Genomic DNA, 23614 nt, shown 5'->3' with positions numbered 1-23614 from the left:
CCTCAAAAACGGCCTTCCTTTTTTGAATCTATTTTTAAGGAATTCGAAAATAAAATTGGGTAATTGAAAAATAAGTCTTTTATAGTTCTAAGAGTTTTAAAAGAAAGAATCGAACTTCTAAGGATTTTAAACGAAACAAAAAAATGGGTTATCAAAAGCATTCTATTTATAAAAAGAATACTAAAAGAACTTTCAAAAGTAAATCCACTTGATTCCATCATGCATATTGGAATCGGCTCATACTTGTTGGAATATGGAATTCAATATTCCATATTGAAATCGAAATATGGTAAAGTAGCTCTTGGATGGGGAAGACTCCTTTGATGGGTGATGCAAATTTGCAATGGCTCTATTTGCGGTATTTCTATCTATTATTTTGGAGATTTATAATTCTTCCGCTTTATTGGATGGAATTTCAATGTCCACAAGAACTCCGAAGCCCTAGCTTTTCAATACAAAATAAATCATTTAGAGCAAAGGCTTCAGTACCTCTGGATTCAAAGAATTAGTGCACCCTTCTAGGCAACATAACAACATTCCCTTGGTTTGCCCGTCCTTTGTACATAAACCCTGGTGAAGGTTTCACACGGTTTCAACATAACATTCCCTTGATTTGCCCATTCTTTGTACATAAACCCGTGTATTCAACAGTTCTTCCGTTTCCAGGATAATTATATAATTTCAAGACCTAAATAGATCTATGATAAGATCGTTTCTTTACAACAGAATAGTATACAAGGAGATCTTCTATAATTTGGGACGTGCGGGGTTATTTCTTGATTTTGCCCGGTCAATAATAAGTAAAAAAAAAAAAAAAAAAAAAAAAAAAAAAAAACAGAAATTGAATAGTTATCATTATAAGCGATTCAATTGTTTGGTTAGAAGAATTGACAAAAAAGAAATAATTCCGAATTTTTTTTACTAGATGCGAAGAAAGAAGAAATAAGTAATAAGTAACAAGCAAAAAAATAATCACTATAAATTATAACGATGGAACAAAATGGCGGGGAGAATTGAACCTAAACCTATTTCAAAGTATCCATACCCCTTTAAGGGATTTAATATCAAGAAAAGAAATATATAAAAATTACAGAATAATGAGGAATCGAAACTCAAATGGTTTGGGAAGGGTGTACTAAACGTCAGATGATTAAAAAATTCCCTGTATGGTAGACTTAAAAATTCAGTAAATGTTTAGACCTTCTCATCTATTTCAGAAGATTCTGACAATTTCTGATGTCTGCTGCTAGAAATTGAATGGCTTCGACGCTCCTTCCCACCAGGTTTAGATGAAGCATTGCCATACCAGATCATTCCAACAACAGCTATGACCATGCCGATGACCACGTGTAAATTGAGACCTTCTTTCCCGAAGAATAAGAAACCCAGGATCAAGACAAGGATCGTCTTCATGTGGCCAAGTACTTGGAAGGACACCGCCGTGAATCTGCCTATGCAGATGAACTGGCTGAGGTTGGTTCCTACTGCAATAGTACATGAAAGGACTATAAAAATCTGCACCAATATACAGAGACAACTGTGAGAGACCATTCTTATAAACCCAGAAAAATGCAGGCATCCATGGCAAAGAAACACCATATGACACAATATGCATATATCATTATGTCACAAAACTTAGTTCCCAATGGAAAAGCATAGCGTCCGATAAAAACCCGGAATTAGTATAGTATAAAACTGATGCCAGATTATTTGTGTTTAGTTATGAATGACAATGAGTACAATGATGCCTTAGACCCACAAAAATAAAAAAATTAAAATTAAAAAAAGGTGCTTTTCAGAATCTCCAAACAACCAACTTAAATTCAGTATCATGACGACACTTGCCAGAAAAGAAATTGTACAAATTTAAATAGCCTATCTCATGGTGTTCACAAAAACCATAATTTAGTGAATCTTGAAAGTCCAGACCTTGAATATAGCAACGAATGTCCATAACTTCCATAGAGAATTTCAAGCATATTCATTAGAAGATAAGAGTAGAATGGAGCCAAGTTTTTGGAAACCTTCCCCAGAATTTTTATTGAAACGATACACATCTCTCCCTACAGATAACAGCAGAGATGCTATATTGAAGCAGTACTTACTGAAGATGCTATATTGTAGTCGAAGGCATCAACTCTCTTGTTTGTCAACCAATAATCCAGAAAGGGGCCTACTAACAGCAAAGATGCAGCCTGGGCGGGTGCAGTATGTCCCAACAGATTAAAGGAACTGAGTGAGTACTTGCGTTGAAGGAAATGTACATACTGCATATTAAAAAATAAAAAATAGAGTTACTAGATACAATCTTCAAAGAAGGAAGAAAGAATTTCAACTTAATATGCCATCTAAGGAACTTCGAAGAGTGTTTAAGAAGATAAGGTCTACCAAACAGGAAAACTATCACAATCAATTATCTCAAGGACTTCTGTAACAAATGTGTCGAAGTAGGTAATTCAGGCAAACTCTAATAAGATGAAAATAGAAGTTTTATTTAAGCTTGGAGAAATTAATAAGATAATAAAGTAGAGGAATAGACAACTTACATACTGTTGTAGAGCTGTACTCCAAACAGCAATAAAGGCAGCAATGAAACCTTTAGCATTAACGCTGACATCAGTAACAGTGCAGACAGCAACACCAAGGAGAACCACTGTGATACTGAGCTTTGTGTCTCTTGAGTAGCGGATTTTGTCCAAAACAACTTCCAGTAAGCAGGATACAGGGATCATACTCAGCTTTGCTATCTGAAATTATTTATTTATTTATTTATTTATTTATTTTGGATGAGTACTCTAACAGTTTAATTATATATATAAACGCTGAAATTATAACAATAACAACTCAGACATTTTATAATGTACCTGATAGAATCCCACCGAATTCCACATTAGGCTAACATTCATTCCAACAATAGAGAAATTCGCAAATAAGACAAATCTCAAAAGCTCTGGAAGGGGTAGATGAGATGCTTGAATGTACCCCAGCCATCTAAGAAAAGACGTCATCAAGGTTGTGGTAGCAAAATGCAAACCAGTTAATGTTGTAGCTGCAAGGATTAAAGCAAGTAAAAGGTAAAACAACCTTATGATAAACAAACATTGAGATGAATGTTTAAAGGAATAAAACTGATTGATCTATCTACTCAGCAAAAGAAGCTCATTGTCATTATAGACTATAGTCATCATTTACTTATTACAAAAAAAAATAGACTATAGTCATCATTTACTTATCAAAACCATTGTTGTCAATACCATCATCATCCAATCCATATCCCAACTACTTCATATCAACAGCATTTCTGTTAGATCTGTTTACATGTGTATTATACACTAAGTTCTCATTGTTGTTGACCACTTCAATCATTGTCCTTGAAGTTTGCCATCTAGGACATTAAAACCTATGGGATATAAGTTATAATTATACTGTCCTAGTGGTACTGCTGTAGTATTTTCAGCCCATGATCAAGCCATCTCAATCATGTTTCTCCTTTAATTGTTCTATAAATGGCTCACTAAAAGGTTTTCTTCTTACACATACATTTCTACTTCTATGCTTCGTAGTTTGTACTCTTGCCACTCAACCATCTTAATGCTCCCATACTCTGCTCTGCAAAACTTAGTCTACTACAAAGCCTAGGAGATCAGAGAATCCGTGTCGGGTATGTGTTGAACACCGACATGAATCAGACACAGCCCAACACCTGGCGAGCACACCAATAGAAGTGTCTAAAGATTTTTTTCTACTTTCTTAATTTTCAAACACACCATTGACACGTGTCACATTGTTTAGGGAGTTTAAAGAAAGTTTTAAAAATAAAGATGGGTTAAGCTCATTTATTGAGACACACTATGGTTGAAAGATGGATTAGGATGTGATTATTTCAATCATGAACACATGTCTGACAAGCGTGTCACATTGTTTATGGCATTAAATGTAAGGATGCGGGTTCTAGTCTCAAAATAGCAAATGGAAAATAGTGCCAAGGGATTAGATCATTGTCCACGCTTCCCCTCCCGAAACCCTACACAGGCACGACATGCACTAGGTAATGACACTTATAGTAGGATTCATGGGATATGTCTAAATACCATACCCAACTTTTGGACACATTTCAAGTCAAGTCCTTGTACCTTAAGGTTTGGAATTTAAGAATATACAAGCCCACTCAATCACATGTCTAGTTCCGTGTATTATAGGTAAATATGTAAAAATGGTCCACCTTTGCTAAAATCTCAATCCCTATATAATCTGTTGGGGAGTATCTTATTCAGAAATTGATTTTATTATAAAGTGACTAAATGACATGAAGAACCCTGGGATAAAAGGAAGTATAATGCCATGAGCTCATTATTGGAATAATGACATCCTAGGTCCCAATCTATCATTCATATGCTTGGCTGCCTGAATTCTTAATGCTTAATTCAGTAAATAATACCTAATGTCGCACAACAATGTAGGTAATGAAGGTTTAAATGAATTTTGGTGCGATAGGAAATTAATGTGGAAACCTCACTAAACTTCAGGATGGCCCAGGGGGAAAAAAAAAAAAAAAAAAAAAAAGAAAAAGAAAAAATGAAAGAAGGTAGAATTAATGGGTCCGCCAAGGATTTTAACACACAACTGGTAAACTAAGCAAGTTTGAAACAAGAACTAATGTGAGGTTTAGAATTCGAGATACTACATAAAAAAGAAATAAAACTGACTACTAGAGAAAGAATTAAATAAAAAGAGACCACACAAACGGGGAACTAACCAACAAAGAAATAATACTCATAGAATGACGAAGATTAGTTGAACAAATACAGATAGAAAAGTACAACAGCAAAGGAAAAGGAGAGAAGTAGAACGAACTAAACCATAATGAGAGCATTAAAAAAAATGCAATGTCTAAAAACAAGAAAACAAACCAAAATAATAGAAGAAAACAAAACAAAAATGGCATAAACAGAGAAAATGAAAAGGTAGGCAGCGCCACGTGAAGAAAAACAATAGAAAAGTCTACGCCACCTTGTCCAATGCAACCATTTAATAATTATTGTAATCATTTCTGAAAAAAGTATTAATTACTCCAAATCCTATTATAAAAAAGAAATGCACATTCTTTATCCATTTCTCATCAAGATTTTCAATGCAATTAAAAAAATATGAGGTGTCACACCCATCATTTGATTTTCCTTTTGATTGTACACCACTATCATTTGATTGAGAGTTATCATAAGCGCTCTGACCATTTGCAAGTTGCAATTTCATTAAATGAAAAAAATTTCCCAATGAATATATAATTTTGTTTATTCTGAGGGAAATGGTCAGTGAAAAACAGGAAATAACATATCTTTACCACAAAACAAAGCATGCAATAATTAGTGGAAATAAACAAGAAATTTACCAAAACTGAAGCCATATGTAGCCATCAAAGCTTTATTAACAATGATAATCCCAACACTTGTGACAACATTGAACATCCATGCAGCTGCATCAAGTGCTGCCTTCTTATCAGCCTTGCTTGCTGGAGCCATTTTCATTTTTTCTTTCCAAAACTAATCACTGAAGAATCTTCAACCCTCCTCCTCAATAACATAATACTTGTATTTCCACATGTAAAATTGGGATTTTTGTCCACTTCATCACCCAAATTTTCTGAAAGATGGACATAAAAATTCAGAACAAATAACAAAGCTTGTGCAACTTACATTCGATTAAAATCACAGAAATCACCTTTATGACAGAAATATAATACAAAATATTGTCAGTATAGCTAGTGGCACTCTTTCACACAATATTTTTTAGAAATATATATTTGTGTAAAACTCAAAAACATATAAAAGTGTAACACAAAAATGAAGCTTTGGGTCCGTTTGGCATGTGATATGTTAGGCGTTATGTTTTTGGTCAAAATCAATACAACCATTTTGTTGTAGGAGTGTTTTGGGCAGAAATCGGAACCCTGTTTGGTAACAAAAATTTGTTCGGTGAAAATTTGGAAATTTGTTTTAGTTATTCCGCTACCGTACCAAAACACACAATATCACAAATTTGGTGATATGAGTTTGGCCCAAAAAATCTGATAGGTTATGAACTATTTATTTCAAACCAATATCAGCTGTCCCAAATTTGAAGACTAGTATCAGAGAAACAATACCATAAGGTCCATAACACATTCCAAACAGACAGACCCTTAGATATTGATTTTAGAAGTAGATATTTATAAAACTTGCAAAGATAAAAAAACTGAAGCTTTAGATATTGGTAATAAATTAAGTAGCAAAAAAGTGAAAACATTAGTGTAGTGTCAATAGATCAGCATATTACAATAACAACCAATTTATCAAATATGGAACTTTAGATATTGATTCAAACAAACTTCGCTTAAAATCAAATTTAATTGGCAATAAATCAAGTATCAAAAAAGCGAAAATATTAGTGTAGTGTCTGGTCTTGATTTTTACTTTCTCATTATTCTTTTCTTTTTTGATTCTCAATTAGGCTGGTCTTCCGTTCTGCCAATAGACCAGCATATTACAAGAACAACCACCAATTTATCAAACATGGAACAACTAAATTCAGACCGTTCTAGCCCAATTTGCAAAGAACTTTATAATCAAGATCTGGAAATTTATTACAGATTAGAATTCTAGTGTGCCCAATTTACTACACTTACAAGTAGCCAATCCAAACTTATTTGCGAAGAGTTGCAATACTAGTGAAAGAATCAAGACATAAATTTTAGTAAAAAAATTAAATTTAGACACACTGACGAGCAAGAATTGCATCGATCGGAAGACAGATCCACAAAATTTTCAGATCGAGCACAGTAGACACCCAAAAACTCCAAAAATATAAGCATAATTGAACTGTTGGACATTAGATCTACATTCCAACTCCTTTTTTGTGATGAGATCCCAACAAGATCACTGATTTTCACCAAATTGCAATGAATTGAGTCAACCCAACCATTATAAAACAGATCTATCACCTAACTTCATATCAATGTGCATACACACACATAAGTAAATTGCAAAAACTGATTGAAAATGATTAGATAGATACGAGACGTACCATTGGGAAGCAACGATCATGAGAATAACTTTTCCTGAATACTGTGAAATGTTTCAGTCACAGCTCTCACTTCATATATATATAAATATATAGAAATGAGATGAAGAGAATGTTAGGGTTTGACTACATGTGTGTGCTATAGGTGGGGGTTTATTGTATGTTGAGAAATTAAAGATAGCATTTGAGACACACAGAGAGTTTCGTTTTCGTTGCTACTTTGTTTACTCTGTGTCTCGTTCGTATCGTCGAAGTTTGGGGGAAGAGAGAGAGAGAGTGAGTGAGAAATTCGGTTTGGAGAATTAGTAGGGCCTCCTGGAATATCATATCTTGTCCAGCCCACCAAACTATGATATTCACGCCTCACATTTTGCACTTGCACACGTTCTTTTTTTTTTTTTTTTTGGACCTTTTTGCATAATTGCATATATCCTGCTTTTCAACAACATTTACATGTTAATTTAGTAAGAAAATTACATAATTATCCTTATGAAACAGAAATAAAAAATAAGTAACTTATGAAATAAAAAAATTATTCAAAATTAAGTAAAAAAATGTAGGATGTCGTGTTGAAATAATTCAAACAATTTCCAATTTGAGTCCTAATAATGACATTTTAGTTTTATTTTTATTTTTGTAAGCAATGCACTTTCACACAGTTGATAAATCTATCTGGTGGTGGGACTCAGACCACTCACCTCTCTTTTAGGGTGGGTCACATAAAATTGATGGGTATTAAAGTAATTTGACAAGGCTAAAAAAAATAGTCATGTGTTTTGGTGGTATGAAGTGAAATGGAAGGGCTTCCCTTTAAGTGGACCGTAGGGCATGGAAACACCGTTTATGCGTGAGCATAAAACTCTAGATGAGACTTTTTAGACAGGTCTCGATGTTCTTTCTTTGTATATTCTTCAATCTGGTATTTGGCCCCTTCCTAATTCCTTGACCCAACCGTAAAGGGCCACACATATGATTCATGGAAGCCCAATCCATATTTTGTGAACCGGACCGACTTGCAATTGGACCACCATCCCCATCCGCCTTGGGTTCATCCCACCACCCATGTTTACACATATCTATATATTTACATACACTATTATAAAAGTGTAAGAGCATTCACGCCAACCTCTCCGAATTTTCACTCTCCAAAAATGGCACTTCAACTTTTCTAAGAGATACGTCAGCAATTCCCAAAGCTACATCAACAGTTTTGGCTCTCTAGAAGCGGGCACTCTAGAGTTTTGCTCACCAAGAATAAAATATAAATTAATTTTTTTTTTTTTCTTTTTTGACTTTTCAGTCATTTGCTCATATGAAAATCATCACTACATTCATCTCTCTACTATAGCAAAATATTACAATCCATCTCCTTCAATTTCAAAATTCTAATGGCTTCATCATCACAAGCTTTTTCTTTGGCAGACTCTAATCTTCATCTTCCTCATCAGAAGATAACTCTATTGTCGCGTTGATTCAACAAGATCAAGATGAATTATATGAGATTATGAATTCAGTGAGGCCAGAGATAGTTGAGCAAGTATTTCAAGTTCGTAATAAGAAGAGGTACATTCATCATAACCGGGAGAGAAGCCACTATCAGCTAATCAAAGACTACTTCGACAAGAATTGAACTTATCCACCATAGTACTTTCACAGACAATTAAGGACTCGACATCGGGGATCAATGTCAACCCGGTCTGCAAAGGTGTTGCCCTTAAAGGTAGTATGTGGAGATAGAGTCGCTACCATGGTCAGCTCAGAGGGATAAGGTGGAGTGCTGGGATATGATAGATCTTCAGAGTCAGCAATCGATGGAGATAGATGGGGGCATCGACAAGCAACAGCTATGGTCGGGATAGAGATGTCAATCTCCTGGTGGTCTATAGTGGTATGCAACAAGAGTCTATCATCCTCATCCAACCGGAGATGCTGAAAGAGCAATGCAACCACCCAGGGATAGACTACAGTGTCTGCCGGTGTCATGATGGCATCGATGCCCCTACGAGTGAGCTCATCATCGGACTACGTGATCTGCTCCAACCCTGAAAATAGATTGCCGTCGAATCTGTACTCGCCCAAGCACACTTAACTACGGAGTTCAGATGGGATTCGGTGCATTAGCGCTGGTATGATCGCACCCGACATATTCTCGCCTCCATTTTCCTATTTGATGAGTGCTAAAAAGTGCACTTTTAAACCCCTTAAGCTTAAGTGTTCTAGGACATTTATCTATCTTATTTTTCCATTTTAGTACTTATTTGTGTTTTTGTCTATTTTAGGTCAATAATGTTAAAATGGGCTAAAAATGGTTTCTTAAGGCCTTTTTGGAGTCAAATTAAGTCTTAGTGCTGATTCGGAGCAAAATGAGGCTGATTTGGAGCAAAAAGAGGCTGATGCTGAAAATCTGCCAAGTTGGATCCATCCAACTCTCAAGTTGGATCCATCCAACTTTCTAAGATCGATCGCAGAAAAAGTGAGATCAATCGAACTTTTCTCAGATAGATCGAAAATTAAAGTTGGATCGACCGAACTTTTGCTGGCAGCGAGCTGTCTTATTCCCGTGCGCGCCCAAAAGTCCACCTACTATATAGTACGGTATTAGATATTTTTGGGGCTATATTCCTGACTTAGTGACTAAGAAAAGGACCTCTATATAAAGGGAAGTGACCCATTTTGTAAAAAGCTTTTTATCTTTTTATTTTTTACATTGTATTTTTTATTTCTCTCTTTAGCAAAGTTAGAGATTAGGGTTAGAAGAAAAGAAGGAAGTGGAGGCACATATCAAGAACACATCTCTAGATCCACTCTCTCTCCATCTCTAGAGCTTCAAAGAAGAAGAAGAAGAAGAGGAAGAAGAAGATGGAGCCATATTTGGAGCTTACCCTTGAGGGTTTCATGACCACATCCACCTCCTCCATGATTGGCTAGATCTACACTTAGGGCTTGGATGAGTCCTAAGTCTTGTGTAATCTAAACCCTTGTATTTCTATTTTTGGGGATTTATATATATATTGTTGTGATTAGTGCTCTAGCCTTGTGAATTTAATGAATATTGGTCCATTTCTATGATTTCTATGGTTTAATTCTTCCTATTAATTCTCTAGTTTATTTACATGTCTATGTGTGATAAAATTAGGAATTATGTCTCACATGATTCATATGATTTAATTCTTCCTATTGATTCTCTTTGTAATTACATGTTGTCTTATGTGTGATTATTTGGGAATTGATCTCTACATTAGTTTTTCTATATTAATTGCATGTCTATGTGTGGTTGATTAAAAATCTAGTGATGGCTAAGCATGGGTTTTCATTGAATAGGTTTGTTAATTAATTTGATGGTTTATACTTATGCTTGATGAGTTGTTCTATAATTTAATTCATGCTTGTAGGTAGGTAGACAATCTATGCTTGCTTAGATATTCCATGGCTTATTATTGCAAATTCCATGATTCTCTAGATTGATGTGTGCTACAATTGTTGCAACCTAGATGGGTCATGCTTAAAATTAATGGGTTGTGCTACACTTAGTTTAGGTAGACAATTCATACATAAATTAGATGGTCCATGCTTAATATTGCAATTGGTAGTCGCATTTTGTTCACAACAATGTATTCCCCATTAATGAAAAACAAGTGGTTAATTACATGAGCTTAGAGGTGATTCCAACACCCTAAGTCCTCTCTTTATATCTCTTAAATCCCTATCTCTACTTAGTTTATTTTAATTATATTTTCATTAATTGAAGTAGTTTAATCATCTCATCAAATCTCTTTTGCAATCTTGTGATACGCTAGAGTTGAAGTTAAATTCCAACATGTATAATCCCTTGGGACGATCCCTACTCACTCTTGCTACGTTAGTAGTAGTGTTGGTAGTGGTTTTTATAAATTTAAAAGGCTTTTCTTGAACTGCACATTCACTACATTATTTTGACGTATACAAGCGGCCTCGTCACTATAAACCCCTTCTCGTCATTATGATATCCCTTCAATGGTGTGTAATTTTCAAATTTTTCTTAAATTTATATTGTTCAGGGGTTTAATGTCAAAAACATTTTGTTGTTTGAAAATCTAGAGAAAAATAATTAATTAGATTAATTAATTTTATTTTAAGTGTTCTAATTACTTAATTAAATTTTTAACTTGATATTGTTGATGAGTATGTTATATTTTTTCATATATATTAAATTAAGAATATTTGAATAGGTTTAATTTGAGACTTTTATTTAATTATTTTCTTGTATGAAAGTTTAATTCTCATGGTTGTATCTTGCATGGAAGTAACTTATAATGTGATATTAAATTAAGCCTTGACATGTTCCTTAACATAGCTTAATTTGAGAGCATTTGGATGAGATTTGAAATCTAGAGAAATTAATTAGTTTATGTAACTAATTTATGATTCTATGGCATTAGTGACTTAATCATGTATTTGACGTTGATTGAATATTGAAATCATGATTTTAGACTTGTATTATATTCATGAGATTATGTTTTCGATATTGGAACAATATTGCTATAGCATGTAACGAATCGCACTTTGAAGATGACATTTAAGGGTACTTGTTCTTTACAGTCACCTTATTCAGAGCCCTGAAGTCCACACATATCCGCATTGAGCCATCCTGCTTCTTCTGGAATAGCACTGTTGCGCTATACAGTGCCTTGGATGGTTGAATGTAGCTAGTGATGAGTGCTGAAAAGTGCGCATTTAAACCCTTTAAGCTCGAGAATTCTAGGACCTTTATCTATCTTATTTTCCCCTTTTAGATTAACTTCGTGTTATTTCCTTTTTCTGGTCAATAATGTTAAAACGGACTAAAAATGGTTTCTTAAGGCCTTTTTAGAGTCAAACTAAGTCTTAGTGAGAATCTGGACCAAAAGGAGGCTGATCTGGAGCAAAAGGAGACTGATGCTGAAAAACTGCCAAGTCTGATCGATCGAAGAAAAGTTTGATTAATCGAACCAACTCTGATCGATCGAAGAAAAGTTGGATCGATCGAAGATATTTTGGATCGATCGAAAATGTGCTAGCAGTGAGCTGTCTTATTCCCACGTGCCCGAACTCCACCTACCACATAATTGCAGGATTAGATATTTTTGGGGCTGTATTTCTGACTTAGTGACTAAGAAAAGGATCTTGTATTTTAAAGGGAATTGAACCATTTTGTAGAAGAGCTTTTTATCAATTTACTTTTACATTGTAATTTTATTTTCTCTCTATAAAAGTTAAAGATTAGGGTGAGAAGAAAAAAGAAGAGTGGAGGCACCAAGAACATATCTCAAGATCTACACATTTTCTCTCTCTCTAGAATTCAACAAAGAAGAAGAGGAAGAAGATGGAGCCTGTTAACCACTAATTGACTCTAGAGGGGGGGTGAATAGAGTCAATGGCCAATTTTCGTAACTTATAGATTTGCAAATTCTATTCTACCATTCAAACAGTTATGCAACATATAAGATATGAAAGCAAACAATTAATAGCACAATTGTAAAAGAGATAAGGGTAGAGAAATTGCAAACAATGACTCGGAGATTTTAGCGAGGTTCGGAAACTCCTACTCCTTGGCTCAAGACCCCTCTTAAGACTTCCCAATCTACTATGGCTTCTCCTTACGGGTGGAGAGCAAACCTTTACATGAAGCAAACACTTGCTTCTCTTCTTTGTTAGAAGAACACCTTACTATGGCTTCTCATGCATGTGAATGAAAATGCATGAGCCAATAGATTTGAGCTTCAAATTAATTCATAGATTACTTTGACAGAAAATCCTAATCACTCACCGATCTATCTACCCATTGTCTTCAAGTCAATCATGATTGCGTTATTCTCGGAGTAGATTTGATTTCTCTTGAAATGATTTCTTTGTCTTGGTTGCTTAGCATATTTTATTTCCTTTGCCCTACAAGCACAATGCAAACATTAGACCGAGAACACTTCATAATGTTTTGTAATCATCAAAATTATTAGACGATCTTTGAATGACCTTTAGGATCAACAATCTCCCCCTTTTTTATGATGGCAAAACATTGATGTGTTCATACATACGGAAAATAATTATATAATATCCATGTTTGAATTTTCTCCCCCTATCTTAGTGCATAGGATGAATAAGGTTTAAAAATGCATTAAGTATATACTCCTGCCAAAATAAGTCATTATGTTAATTTTATATTCAAAAGTAAGTGATAGTGACAGCACATCAAAACACATCAAGCTATTCACCCCCTTTGACATCTCAAAAAGGTATGGGAGGGGGGATTTCAGATAAGACAAGATAAGAATCAAAATAAAACTGTCTAGGAATAATCACATCAATCATTAACTTCAACCACGGGGTCACGGGGCTTGGACGAGGAGGTGGAGAAGGAGGTGGGACATCAGATCGACGACGCTATTTCGGAAACACAAATCCCGGAGGAATGATTTGAATGCGCTCGGCCACCAATTTTAGAAAATCCTTCATAATTTCGGCATTAGCATTGTGGACGGCCAGCCGGCGATCAATGAGATCATAGGTCTCCATAGCATGCTGAATGACAATATTGAGATCGGATGACTGAACATGGGTGTAACGACCCGGTCATTTGCATTCCTTTCCTTTTTCTTGAAATTTTACGAATGAATTTTTTTCGTTTAATTTTCTTTTCTGAGCTCTGTTTCGTGTCGTTTAGTGTCATCTCGAGTGCTTAGAATTGGTTTCTGAGACTCTTTCATGTGAATTGACAACTTCCTTTGAGGACCGAGTCATTTTCGCATTTTTCATTTTTGGACATTATGCGTCTTTCGTCCTTTTCCTTGTTTCGTGTTTTTCCCTATTCTGTCTTTTCCCCATTTGTCACATTGTTGGCAAAACCTCACTTCTCATGCTCGGAGTTGGTTTTTGACTTCACGTGCCTTATCTTGAGTGGTTTTCTCGAAATACGTATCTTTACTTTTGCAAGAAAGTACTCTGGTTGCTCCCGGTGTCCATAGAGGCATGGATGCAAAGTTCATTGAGATTATTTTCTTTTCTTGGGGTGTTTTTCTTAAATATCTTTTGAAGATATTTTATTTCAGGGGTTTTTAAGAAAATATTTTTGGAAGATATTTTCATTCTGGGCCATAAGTGTAGTTTTCACTTTTTGGAGGGGCCATTGTGCAATTAATGAAAGTTATTGCAAAATGTCTTGTTTTGAGCCCGGATCCTCGTACATGATTCATTTTCACATTTCATCGAGTTGTGTACTCTTGGAATTTCCTCCTGGTCGATATTTTCCAGTTTCAGGGTTTCTGGCCCCGGTTTACGCCAAACTTGTTTTGGGCACAACTTTCTGCTCAGGACTCGGTTTTCAACGCCGTTTGTTTTTTTGTTCATATTTTATCATTTTGAATATTTTTCTTTCACAAAGTTTTGCCATTTGAGTGTGTCTGCTCAAATTTTACTTTTTCGGACCCGGCGGGGCCCGTTCGGGGCACTTTTTGAGATTTCTATAAAAGGGGGTGAGATATTTCATTTTTCATCTTCTCCCCTTTTCATGCATGACCTGGAGCGCCCATGGCAGCCCAAGGGGTGCTGCCATCTTCTCTCTCCTCTTTTGGTTCACTTTTCCTTGATGGAAAGTCTTCGGCCTTAACGTTTGTTGTTCCCCTCGCCGTGCTCTACCTTTCTCCCTTATTAGAATTCAGTTTTGACCATTTCTTGAGTTTGGTTTTAAGGTCAAGTTATGATTTTGATGGGACTTTGATGGGGGTTATGTTCACGGCGTTGTCCCCGACAAAACCTAGTAGTTTCGTTGGATTCGGAGCCGTTCCATTTTGATGGCTTTTGAGATTTTCATCTCAAATTGAGGTAGGAGATGTTCTAGGTTTAAATTCTTGTTATATAGCATGCTTGTGATGCTTATACTACTTGTTTGCATGATTAAATATAAAATCTAGAGATTTTATTATTTATTTTTCTTGTACGGGATCTAATTTTCCCGGTTGCTCATGACTTGGTTTAAACATGTAGCATGATTTTATATTTCCCCTTGATATGCTCATTGTCGTGTATTAAAATTGGAATATTTGAATAAGTATTAAAGATTTTATTTAATATTTATCTTAGGTGAAAGATTAATTCACATGGCATTAACGAGCTTGAAATTAATATGTGTTAGCATATTATATTAGGCCTTAGCATGCTCTTCAACATAGTTGAATTTGAAAGTAATTGGAGGTGTTTTGAAAATTAGTAATTATTAATTAATTTGATTAATTAATTTGCCCCGAATGCACTATTCACTCTATTTGAATTCCGACTTGATATTCTTGATTTATATGCCATATAGCTTCACATATATTTGATTTAGAATATTCGGTGAGGTTTTGAAACCTTTTATTTAATTAAATTCCATGTTTAAGATTTAATCATCATGGTGATATATAACTTGGAATTGTATTGTGGCATGCTAGAAAATTAAGTTTTGGTGTGGTTGTTCACATATATTAAATTGGGATTGATTGCATAAGAATTGCAACCTTTATTTTATATTTAACTTTAGTGAAAGTTTAATTTACATAGGTGTAACTTGCATGAAATAAACTTGTAATGTGACATTACATTAGTCATTGGCATATTCTCTAAGATATGTTAAATTGAGAGCATTTGGTTAAGTTTAAAAATCCGGAGATTTTAATTAAAATCTATTTTGTGGTCCCATTAGCTTAATTAAGGTTTTAACTTGATGTTATATTGGCCATGACTTGTTTACTAGTATATATTAATTTGAGACTATTTGAAGTTGTTTTAGAACCTTGGGATTTAAATTAGCATGATTTAATTAAAGTTCTATTTTGTTATTCTAACAACCTAATTGAGTTTTAGAATGGACATAGGTGATGACCTTGCCATGTCCTTTAACATGTGTTAAATTGAGGTTAATTGGAATTGAATCGGAATCTATAGAACTTAATTGTGTTTATCTATTTAAATTCTATCAAATTGCTCCATGATCTAGTTGTGTTTTAGAAGTGGTTTCTATATTCAAATCATGAAATTAGACTTGTTGTATATTCATTTGGTTATGTTTTGAACATTGGATAATATAGTTGCTATGTTTGTATTCATGAGAATATATGTTCCAATATTGAATTATATTGTTATAGCGTATAACGAATCGCACACTGAAGATTCGACATGTGATGTTATTATAATGCGTAACGAATCGCGCTCTGAATATTCGACATTGTCATCCTACAGTAGTTGTGGATTCAGAGCATGTGTTGTGTGGTTACAACCTACTTGTGCATGAAGGTAGTTTCGTGTATTATTTAATACGTATATAAGTTGTTAACTTATTTAATTTGGAGTCTTGGGACATTGTTATTGTGATATGGCTAAAGTTCGGCTTTAGTGCGGGAGGTATGAGTTCTCCCCAATTGAGATAGTGCACACTAGGGTGGTCTTCCCAGCGGGTTAATGCCCGGAATAACCAATTTGTTCTTGGTTTAGTCCGAGACGTGATGTCTAAGTCTTCCACTATTTGTTTTTCGCATTCAATTCCAAGTTATCAATCATGTTTATATTGTGACTGTGGTTTTGGCTATTGGCGATTTGATGTTGTTAAGTACATCCATACTAAATTGCTATATTTAGTTGATTTAGCATTTAGATTTCAAGTTGATAACTTTGAGAATCTGTATCTAGTTGCTTTGTGTAAGCATGTTTCTATCTGGTTGCTTTGTGTAAGCATGTTTCTAACTAGTTGCTTTGTATAAGCATGTTATATCTTGTTGCTATGTGTAGCATGCTCTTGTGTTGTTGGAATTACATAGAGGATGTGTTTTATACTAGAAATGATCTTAGGTAGCTAGGATGCTCCCTGAGTCTCACCCTTGACATAGACGTTAGGTGGAATGAACCACAATAATTAAATCATGCAACTTGTAAAACTTTAGGTCGATGCATGCTCATTTCCTACGAGTAGCTTTATGTTACTCACCCCTACAATACTGGGGCATATTTCACGTACGAAGACTTGGTTCGTGACGCCTAGCATTCCTTGGATATCGTGTAGCTTTCAAGTTTCCATTTCATGCAAATGTTAGTATGAAATGTCATTTTGTAGATTTATATGTCAAAATATGTATATTTGATTCCATGTATGTAATGTGTACTTAAGTACACTCCTTTCAATGTATTTGATATGTATGAGATGAGGCCGGAGGCCAATGACCATTATATTGTATTCTATGTACTTTTTAACTTCATGAAATATTGTGAAAATCTTGAAAAATCGCAAGTCATTGCTTCACCATGGCTGTATCAGGTGTGGGAATTCTGTTTTCATTCTTTCATAGGGTCTTATAAATCATGTTTGAAGTATGGCCAAGGGTCAAACGGTCATTTGATCCCATTTTGTATTTTTGGATTCCGAGTTTTCATTCCAAGTTCCATTTTTGCCTTTTTGCCCGTTGGGGGATCGAATTTTGTATCGGTGGTATATTTAAGTCGTGGACCATTGTAGCACGTCCAAATAGGTAAGTTACGCTTGCGCGCATGGTCGTTTCTGGGCAAAACCTTATCGTTTGTGTTTTGAGCCTCTTGTGAATTCATTTCGCATTTTTTTTTTTTTGCATATTCTAATTTAGGGGTATTATAGACCTTTCACGGTGGTTTTATTTTCTTCTTTCAATATGGTTGAATAGAAAACATGATTTTAGAGGGGGTTTCTTTTCCGTGTTTTTTCAGAAAATGTCGTCTTGATATCGGAAATCGCTTACGAAGTTCAGTTCTCAATTTTCAAAATAGCAGCTTTTTGGACCTCCATGACCAGATTTCATGGAGGGGCATTCTATATTGCGTTTTTTTTTAATTCTCTCTAAAATCACATAGAAAACTCAATTTTGTGGGGGGTTTCTTCTCTGTGTTTTGGCAAAAAAATTCATCTAGGCCTCCAAATTCAGCCTCTGTTCCAGATTTTTCTGAAAAACAAACCCACAGCTGCTTTATTGGCTGCTGCTGCCAGCCACGTGTGCACCGGCGCGAGCACGGCGTGCATGGGCGCGCGCATGATCGTGCGCATGGGGCTATCATGGCCCCTCGTCGGGCCGCCGCGACGTCAATTCTTCTTTTGGGCTTTTCTCTTTCGTCCGGTCTCTGATTCAAGTGAAATTATTTTTGAACTTGACTAATTCTTCGCTGTCTTTCCAACAGTGTGCTCAATTGCACCCAGTTCTTCCTTGATAATTACCAGTTTACCCTTGTTGCCTTAAGTGCTCATTTTTTTCGTCATGCCGTTTCTCCTTCGTCCGGACTCCAAATAATGTGATTCTTAAGTCCATCTTTTTTAGTTTTTCGTTGTCCTTCCATCTGTGTGCTCTGTGGCACTCGAATCTACAGTTTTCATAAATGACCATTTTGCCTTTGGGGGCCTGTTCGGTCTTTTCTAATCATTCATTCCCCCATTAGTCCTTATTGAGTTCCACGACCTCACGGAAGGTCACTTTGACTTCTTAGATTCTTGTTTTCTATTTTCGCTTCCGCATTCGGATCCGTTATCGGGTCAATCTTCGGCTCATCACAGGACACGCTGGCCTAAAAAAAACCAGGGTCGTCGTAGGTGGTATCAGAGCGTCCGGGTTCGAATACCTTGGACAACGGGTTTTGGGTGCATATCATGCTCATGTTGTTTTGCTTTGATTTGTTATTGTATCTTGATAACATGTCTTGTATGATAATATGTTCACATGTTCAGGTGTTTTGAGACATCTATCATTGGTTGAGCATGCTTTTGTGTATATATGCTTCCTGATAACATGTTCTGTGTCACTATCATGTTCTGGTATGATAACATGTCTGCGTGCTTCTTGATAACATATTTGATTTGATAACATGCCTATTTACTTATGTGGCAACTTGTTTACTACTTGTGTGAGTAGATAGTTATGCTATATTGCATGCTACTTGTTTACTTTATATCAGGTTTTTGCATTGTCTCTTAGGACCTGTCTTATCCCTTGGATGCGTTCTTGTTTCACGAGTTTCTTCCTTGGATAGGAGAAATTCATTCTGTGAGGACCCACGTAGGGAACCTTTTTATCTGTTCTGTTGGTTGATGCGAGTGAGGCTCGTGTGAGCGTAGACGACTGCGATTCATTTCCTTTTCCTTGTCTGGTGGAGTGAGACGTGGGCCAGGGAGGCACCGTTTCATTTCCTTTTCCATCGTGGCTTTTGGATCTAAGGCCTTAAGCATAATGGTGCCAGTGTCATTGTTGTTAGAGTTTGGGATTAGCTACCCCAACTCTCGCAGATGCCTGGTTCCCGCGGTGCTTCTTGTAATGATCATTTTCGACATGGATGTCATTGGTATCGAAAAGTTCCCTTCTGGGGCATGTTACGGGCTAGTGCCTTATACAGTCATGCTACCGTGCTGACGAGTAAGTGTGGGCGGGTTCTGGTTGCTGTTCGTACTGCCTTGTCACTCTCTCCTTTCATCGTGATTCAACGTTCCTTTGTCTTGGGATTCTCTCTGTGCTTGACGTTGAGTTAACGTGCCGGTTCGTATGTGGTGTTGTCTCAGTTCGTGGTTTCGCGTTCCTTCAGTTGATCTTTAGACTTCAGGATTTGTCCTTCAGTGCATTGTGAGCTGTCCTTTGATTTGACCTTTTGTTCGGTCATTATTCTGTTCTTTCTGGTATGTTCCTAATTTCGGGGACGAAATTCCTTTAAGGATGGTAGGTTGTAATGACCCGGTCATTTGCCTTCCTTTCCTTTTTCCTGAAATTTTACGAATGAATTTTTTTCGTTTAATTTTCCTTTTTGAGCTCTGTTTCGTGTCGCTTAGTGTCATCTCGAGTGCTCATAATTGGTTTCTGAGACTCTTTCATGTGAATTGACAACTTCCTTTGAGGACCGAGTCATTTTCGCATTTTTCGTTTTTGGACACTATGCGCCTTTCGTCCTTTTCCCTATTTCGTCTTTTTTCCTATTCTGTCTTTTTCCCATTTGTCACATTATTGGCATAACCTCACTTCTCATGCTCGGAGTTGGTTTTTGACTTCACGTGCCTTCATCTTGAGTGGTTTCCTCGAAATACGTATCTTCACTTTTGCAAGAAAGTACTCTGGTTGCTCCCGGTGTCCATAGGGGCATGGATGCAAAGTTGTTTGAAATTATTTTCTTTTCTTGGGGTGTTTTTCGTAAATATCTCTTGAAGATATTTTATTTCAGGGGTTTTTAAGAAAATATTTTTGGAAGATATTTTCATTCTGGGCCATAAGTATAGTTTTCACTTTTTGGAGGGGCCATTGTGCAATTAATGAAAGTTATTACAAAATGTCTTATTTTGAGCCTCGATCCTCGTACGGGATTCATTTTCACATTTCGTCGAGTTGTGTACTCTTGGAATTTCCTCCTGGCTGATGTTTTCTAGTTTTAGGGTTTCTGGCCCCAGTTTGCGTCAAACTTGTTTTAGGCATAACTTTCTACTAGGGACTCAGTTTTTGACGCCATATCTTCCGTTGTTCATATTTTATCATTTTAAATCTTTTTCGTTCACAAAGTTTTGCCATTTGAGCGCGTCTACTCAAATTTTACTTTTTCGGACCCGGTAGGGCCCGTTCGGGGCACTTTTTGAGATTTCTATAAAAGGGGGGTGAGATATTTCATTTTTCATCTTCTCCCCTCTTCATGCACAACCTGGAGCTCCCATGGCAGCCTAAGGGGTGCTGCCATCTTCTCTCTCCTCTTTTGGTTCACTTTTCCTTGATGGAAAGTCTTCGGCCTTAACGTTTGTTGTTCCCCTCGCCGTGCTCTACCTTTCCCCCTTATTAGAATTCAGTTTTGACCATTTCTTGAGTTTGGTTTTAAGGTCAAGTTATGATTTTGATGGGGCTTTGACGGGGGTTATGTTCACGGCATTGTCCCCGACAAAACCTAGTAGTTTCATCGGATTCGGAGCCGTTCCATTTTGATGGCTTTTGAGATTTTCATATCAAATTAAGATAGGAGATGTTCTAGGTTTAAATTCTTGTTATATAGCATGCTTGTGATGCTTATACTACTTGTTTGAATGATTAAATATAAAATCTAGAGATTTTATTATTTATTTTTCTTGTACGGGATCTAATTTTCCCGGTTGCTCATGACTTGGTTTAAACATGTAGCATGATTTTATATTGCCCTTTGATATGCTCATTGTCGTGTATTAAAATTGGAACATTTGAATAAGTATTAAAGATTTTATTTAATATTTATCTTAGGTCAAAGATTAATTCACATAGCCTTAACTAGCTTGAAATTAATATGTGTTAGCATATTATATTAGGCCTTAGCATGCTCTTCAACATAGTTGAATTTGAAAGTAATTGGAGGTGTTTTGAAAATTAGTAATTATTAATTAATTTGATTAATTAATTTGCCCCGAATGCACTATTCACTCTATTTGAATTCCGACTTGATATTCTTGATCTACATGTCATATAGCTTCACATATATTTGATTTAGAATATTCGGTGAGGCTTTGAAATCTTTTATTTAATTAAATTTCATGTTTAAGATTTAATCCTCATGGTGATATACAACTTGGAATTGTATTGTGGCATGCTAGAAAATTAAGCTTTGGTGTGGTTGTTCACATATATTAAATTGGGATTGATTGCATGAGAATTGCAACCTTTATTTTATATTTAACTTTAGTGAAAGTTTAATTTACATAGGTGTAACTTGCATGAAATAAACTTGTAATGTGATATTACATTAGTCATTGGCATATTCTCTAAGATATGTTAAATTGAGAGCATTTGGTTAAGTTTAAAAATCTAGAGATTTTAATTAAAAGAATTAATTAAAATCTATTTTGTGGTCCCATTAGCTTAATTAAGGTTTTAACTTGATGTTGTATTGGCCATGACTTGTTTACTAGTATATATTAATTTGAGACTATTTGAAGTTGTTTTAGAACCTTGGGATTTAAATTAGCATGATTTAATTAAAGTTCTACTTTGTTGTTCTAACAACCTAATTGAGTTTTAGAATGGACATAGGTAATGACCTTGCCATGTCCTTTAACATGTGTTAAATTGAGGTTAATTGGAATTGAATCGGAATCTATATAATTTAATTGTGTTTATCTATTTAAATTCTATCAAATTGCTCCATGATCTAGTGTGTTTTATAAGTGGTTTTTATATTCAAATCATGGAATTAGACTTGTTGTATATTCATTTGGTTATGTTTTGAACATTGGATAACATAGTTGCTATGTTTGTATTCATGAGAATATATGTTCTAATATTGAATTATATTGTTATAGCGTGTAACGAATCGCACATTGAAGATTCGACATGTGATGTTATTATAGTGCGTAACGAATCGCGCTCTGAAAATTCAACATTGTCATCCTATAGTAGTTGTGGATTTAGAGCATGTGTTGTGTGGTTACAACCTACTTGTGCATGAAGGTAGTTTCGTGTACTGTTTAATACGTATATAAGTTGTTAACTTATTTATTTTGGAGTCTTGGGACATTGTTACTGTGATATGGCTAAAGTTCAGCTTTAGTGCGGAGGGTATGAGTCCTCCCCAATTGAGATAGTGCGCACTAGGGTGGTCTTCCCAGCGGGTTAATGCCCGGAATAATCAATTTGTTCTTGGTTTAGTCCGAGACGTGATGTCCAAGTCTTCCACTATTTGTTTTTCGCATTCAATTCCAAGTTATTAACCATGTTTATATTGTGACTGTGGTTTTGGCTATTGGCGATTTGATGTTGTTAAGTACATCCATACTAAATTGCTATATTTAGTTGATTTAGCATTTAGATTTCAAGTTGATAACTTTGAGAATCTGTATCTAGTTGCTTTGTGTAAGCATGTTTCTATCTGGTTGCTTTGTGTAAGCATGTTTCTAACTAGTTGCTTTGTTTAAGCATGTTATATCTTGTTGCTATGTGTAGCATGCTCTTGTGTTGTTGGAATTGCTTAGAGGATGTGTTTTATGCTAGAAATGATCTTAGGTAGCTAGGATGCTCCCTGAGTCTCACCCTTGACATAGACGTTAGGTGGAATGAACCACAATAATTAAATCATGCAACTTGTAAAACTTTAGGTCGATACATGCTCATTTCCTACGAGTAGCTTTATGTTACTCACCCCTACGATACTGGGGCATATTTCAGGTACGAAGACTTGGTTCGTGACGCCTAGCATTCCTTGGATATCGTGTAGCTTTTAAGTTTTCATTTCATGCAAATGTTAGCATGAAATGTCATTTTGTAGACTTATATGTCAAAATATGTATATTTGATTCCATGTATGTAATGTGTTCTTAAGTACACTCCTTTCAATATATTTGATATGTATGAGATGAGGCCAGAGGCCAATGACCATTATATTGTATTCTATGTACTTTTTAACTTCATGAAATATTGTGAAAATCTTGAAAAATCGCAAGTCATTGCTTCACCATGGTTGTATCGGGTGTGGGAATTCCATTTTCATTCTTTCATAGGGTCTTATAAATCATGTTTGAAGTATGGCCAAGGGCCAAACGGTGATTTGATCCCGTTTTGTATTTTTGGATTCCGAGTTTTCA

At 35.5% G+C, this 23614-nt stretch overlaps 1 protein-coding gene across 2 annotated transcripts; it reads right to left on the bottom strand.

Annotated features, from left to right (window-relative positions):
- Positions 1-954: 954 nt before the first annotated feature.
- LOC132273509 (UDP-rhamnose/UDP-galactose transporter 6) lies at positions 955-7417 on the bottom strand. 2 transcript variants are annotated; one of them, XM_059774466.1, is made up of 6 exons: positions 7060-7417; positions 5390-5640; positions 2865-3049; positions 2547-2747; positions 2106-2195; positions 955-1515 (listed from the first exon to the last, which is right to left on the bottom strand). In XM_059774466.1, exons 2-6 carry the CDS (start codon positions 5523-5525, stop codon positions 1195-1197), a joined length of 933 nt encoding a protein of 310 aa, XP_059630449.1. In that variant the 5' UTR covers positions 5526-5640; positions 7060-7417; the 3' UTR covers positions 955-1194. The 2 variants fall into 2 exon arrangements, with proteins under 2 accessions (XP_059630449.1, XP_059630448.1); XM_059774465.1 differs by having other exon boundaries at positions 2106-2267; positions 7060-7413.
- Positions 7418-23614: the final 16197 nt, after the last annotated feature.

Source organism: Cornus florida, unplaced genomic scaffold, assembly GCF_030987335.1.
Source record: "Cornus florida cultivar Cherokee Brave unplaced genomic scaffold, ASM3098733v1 CherokeeBrave_3.0.0_Hap2_Chr09, whole genome shotgun sequence".
In the NCBI taxonomy this organism is placed as follows: domain Eukaryota; kingdom Viridiplantae; phylum Streptophyta; class Magnoliopsida; order Cornales; family Cornaceae; genus Cornus; species Cornus florida.
Note: the sequence above shows the minus strand (reverse complement) of the source record. Positions and strands in the feature narration are given on the sequence as shown.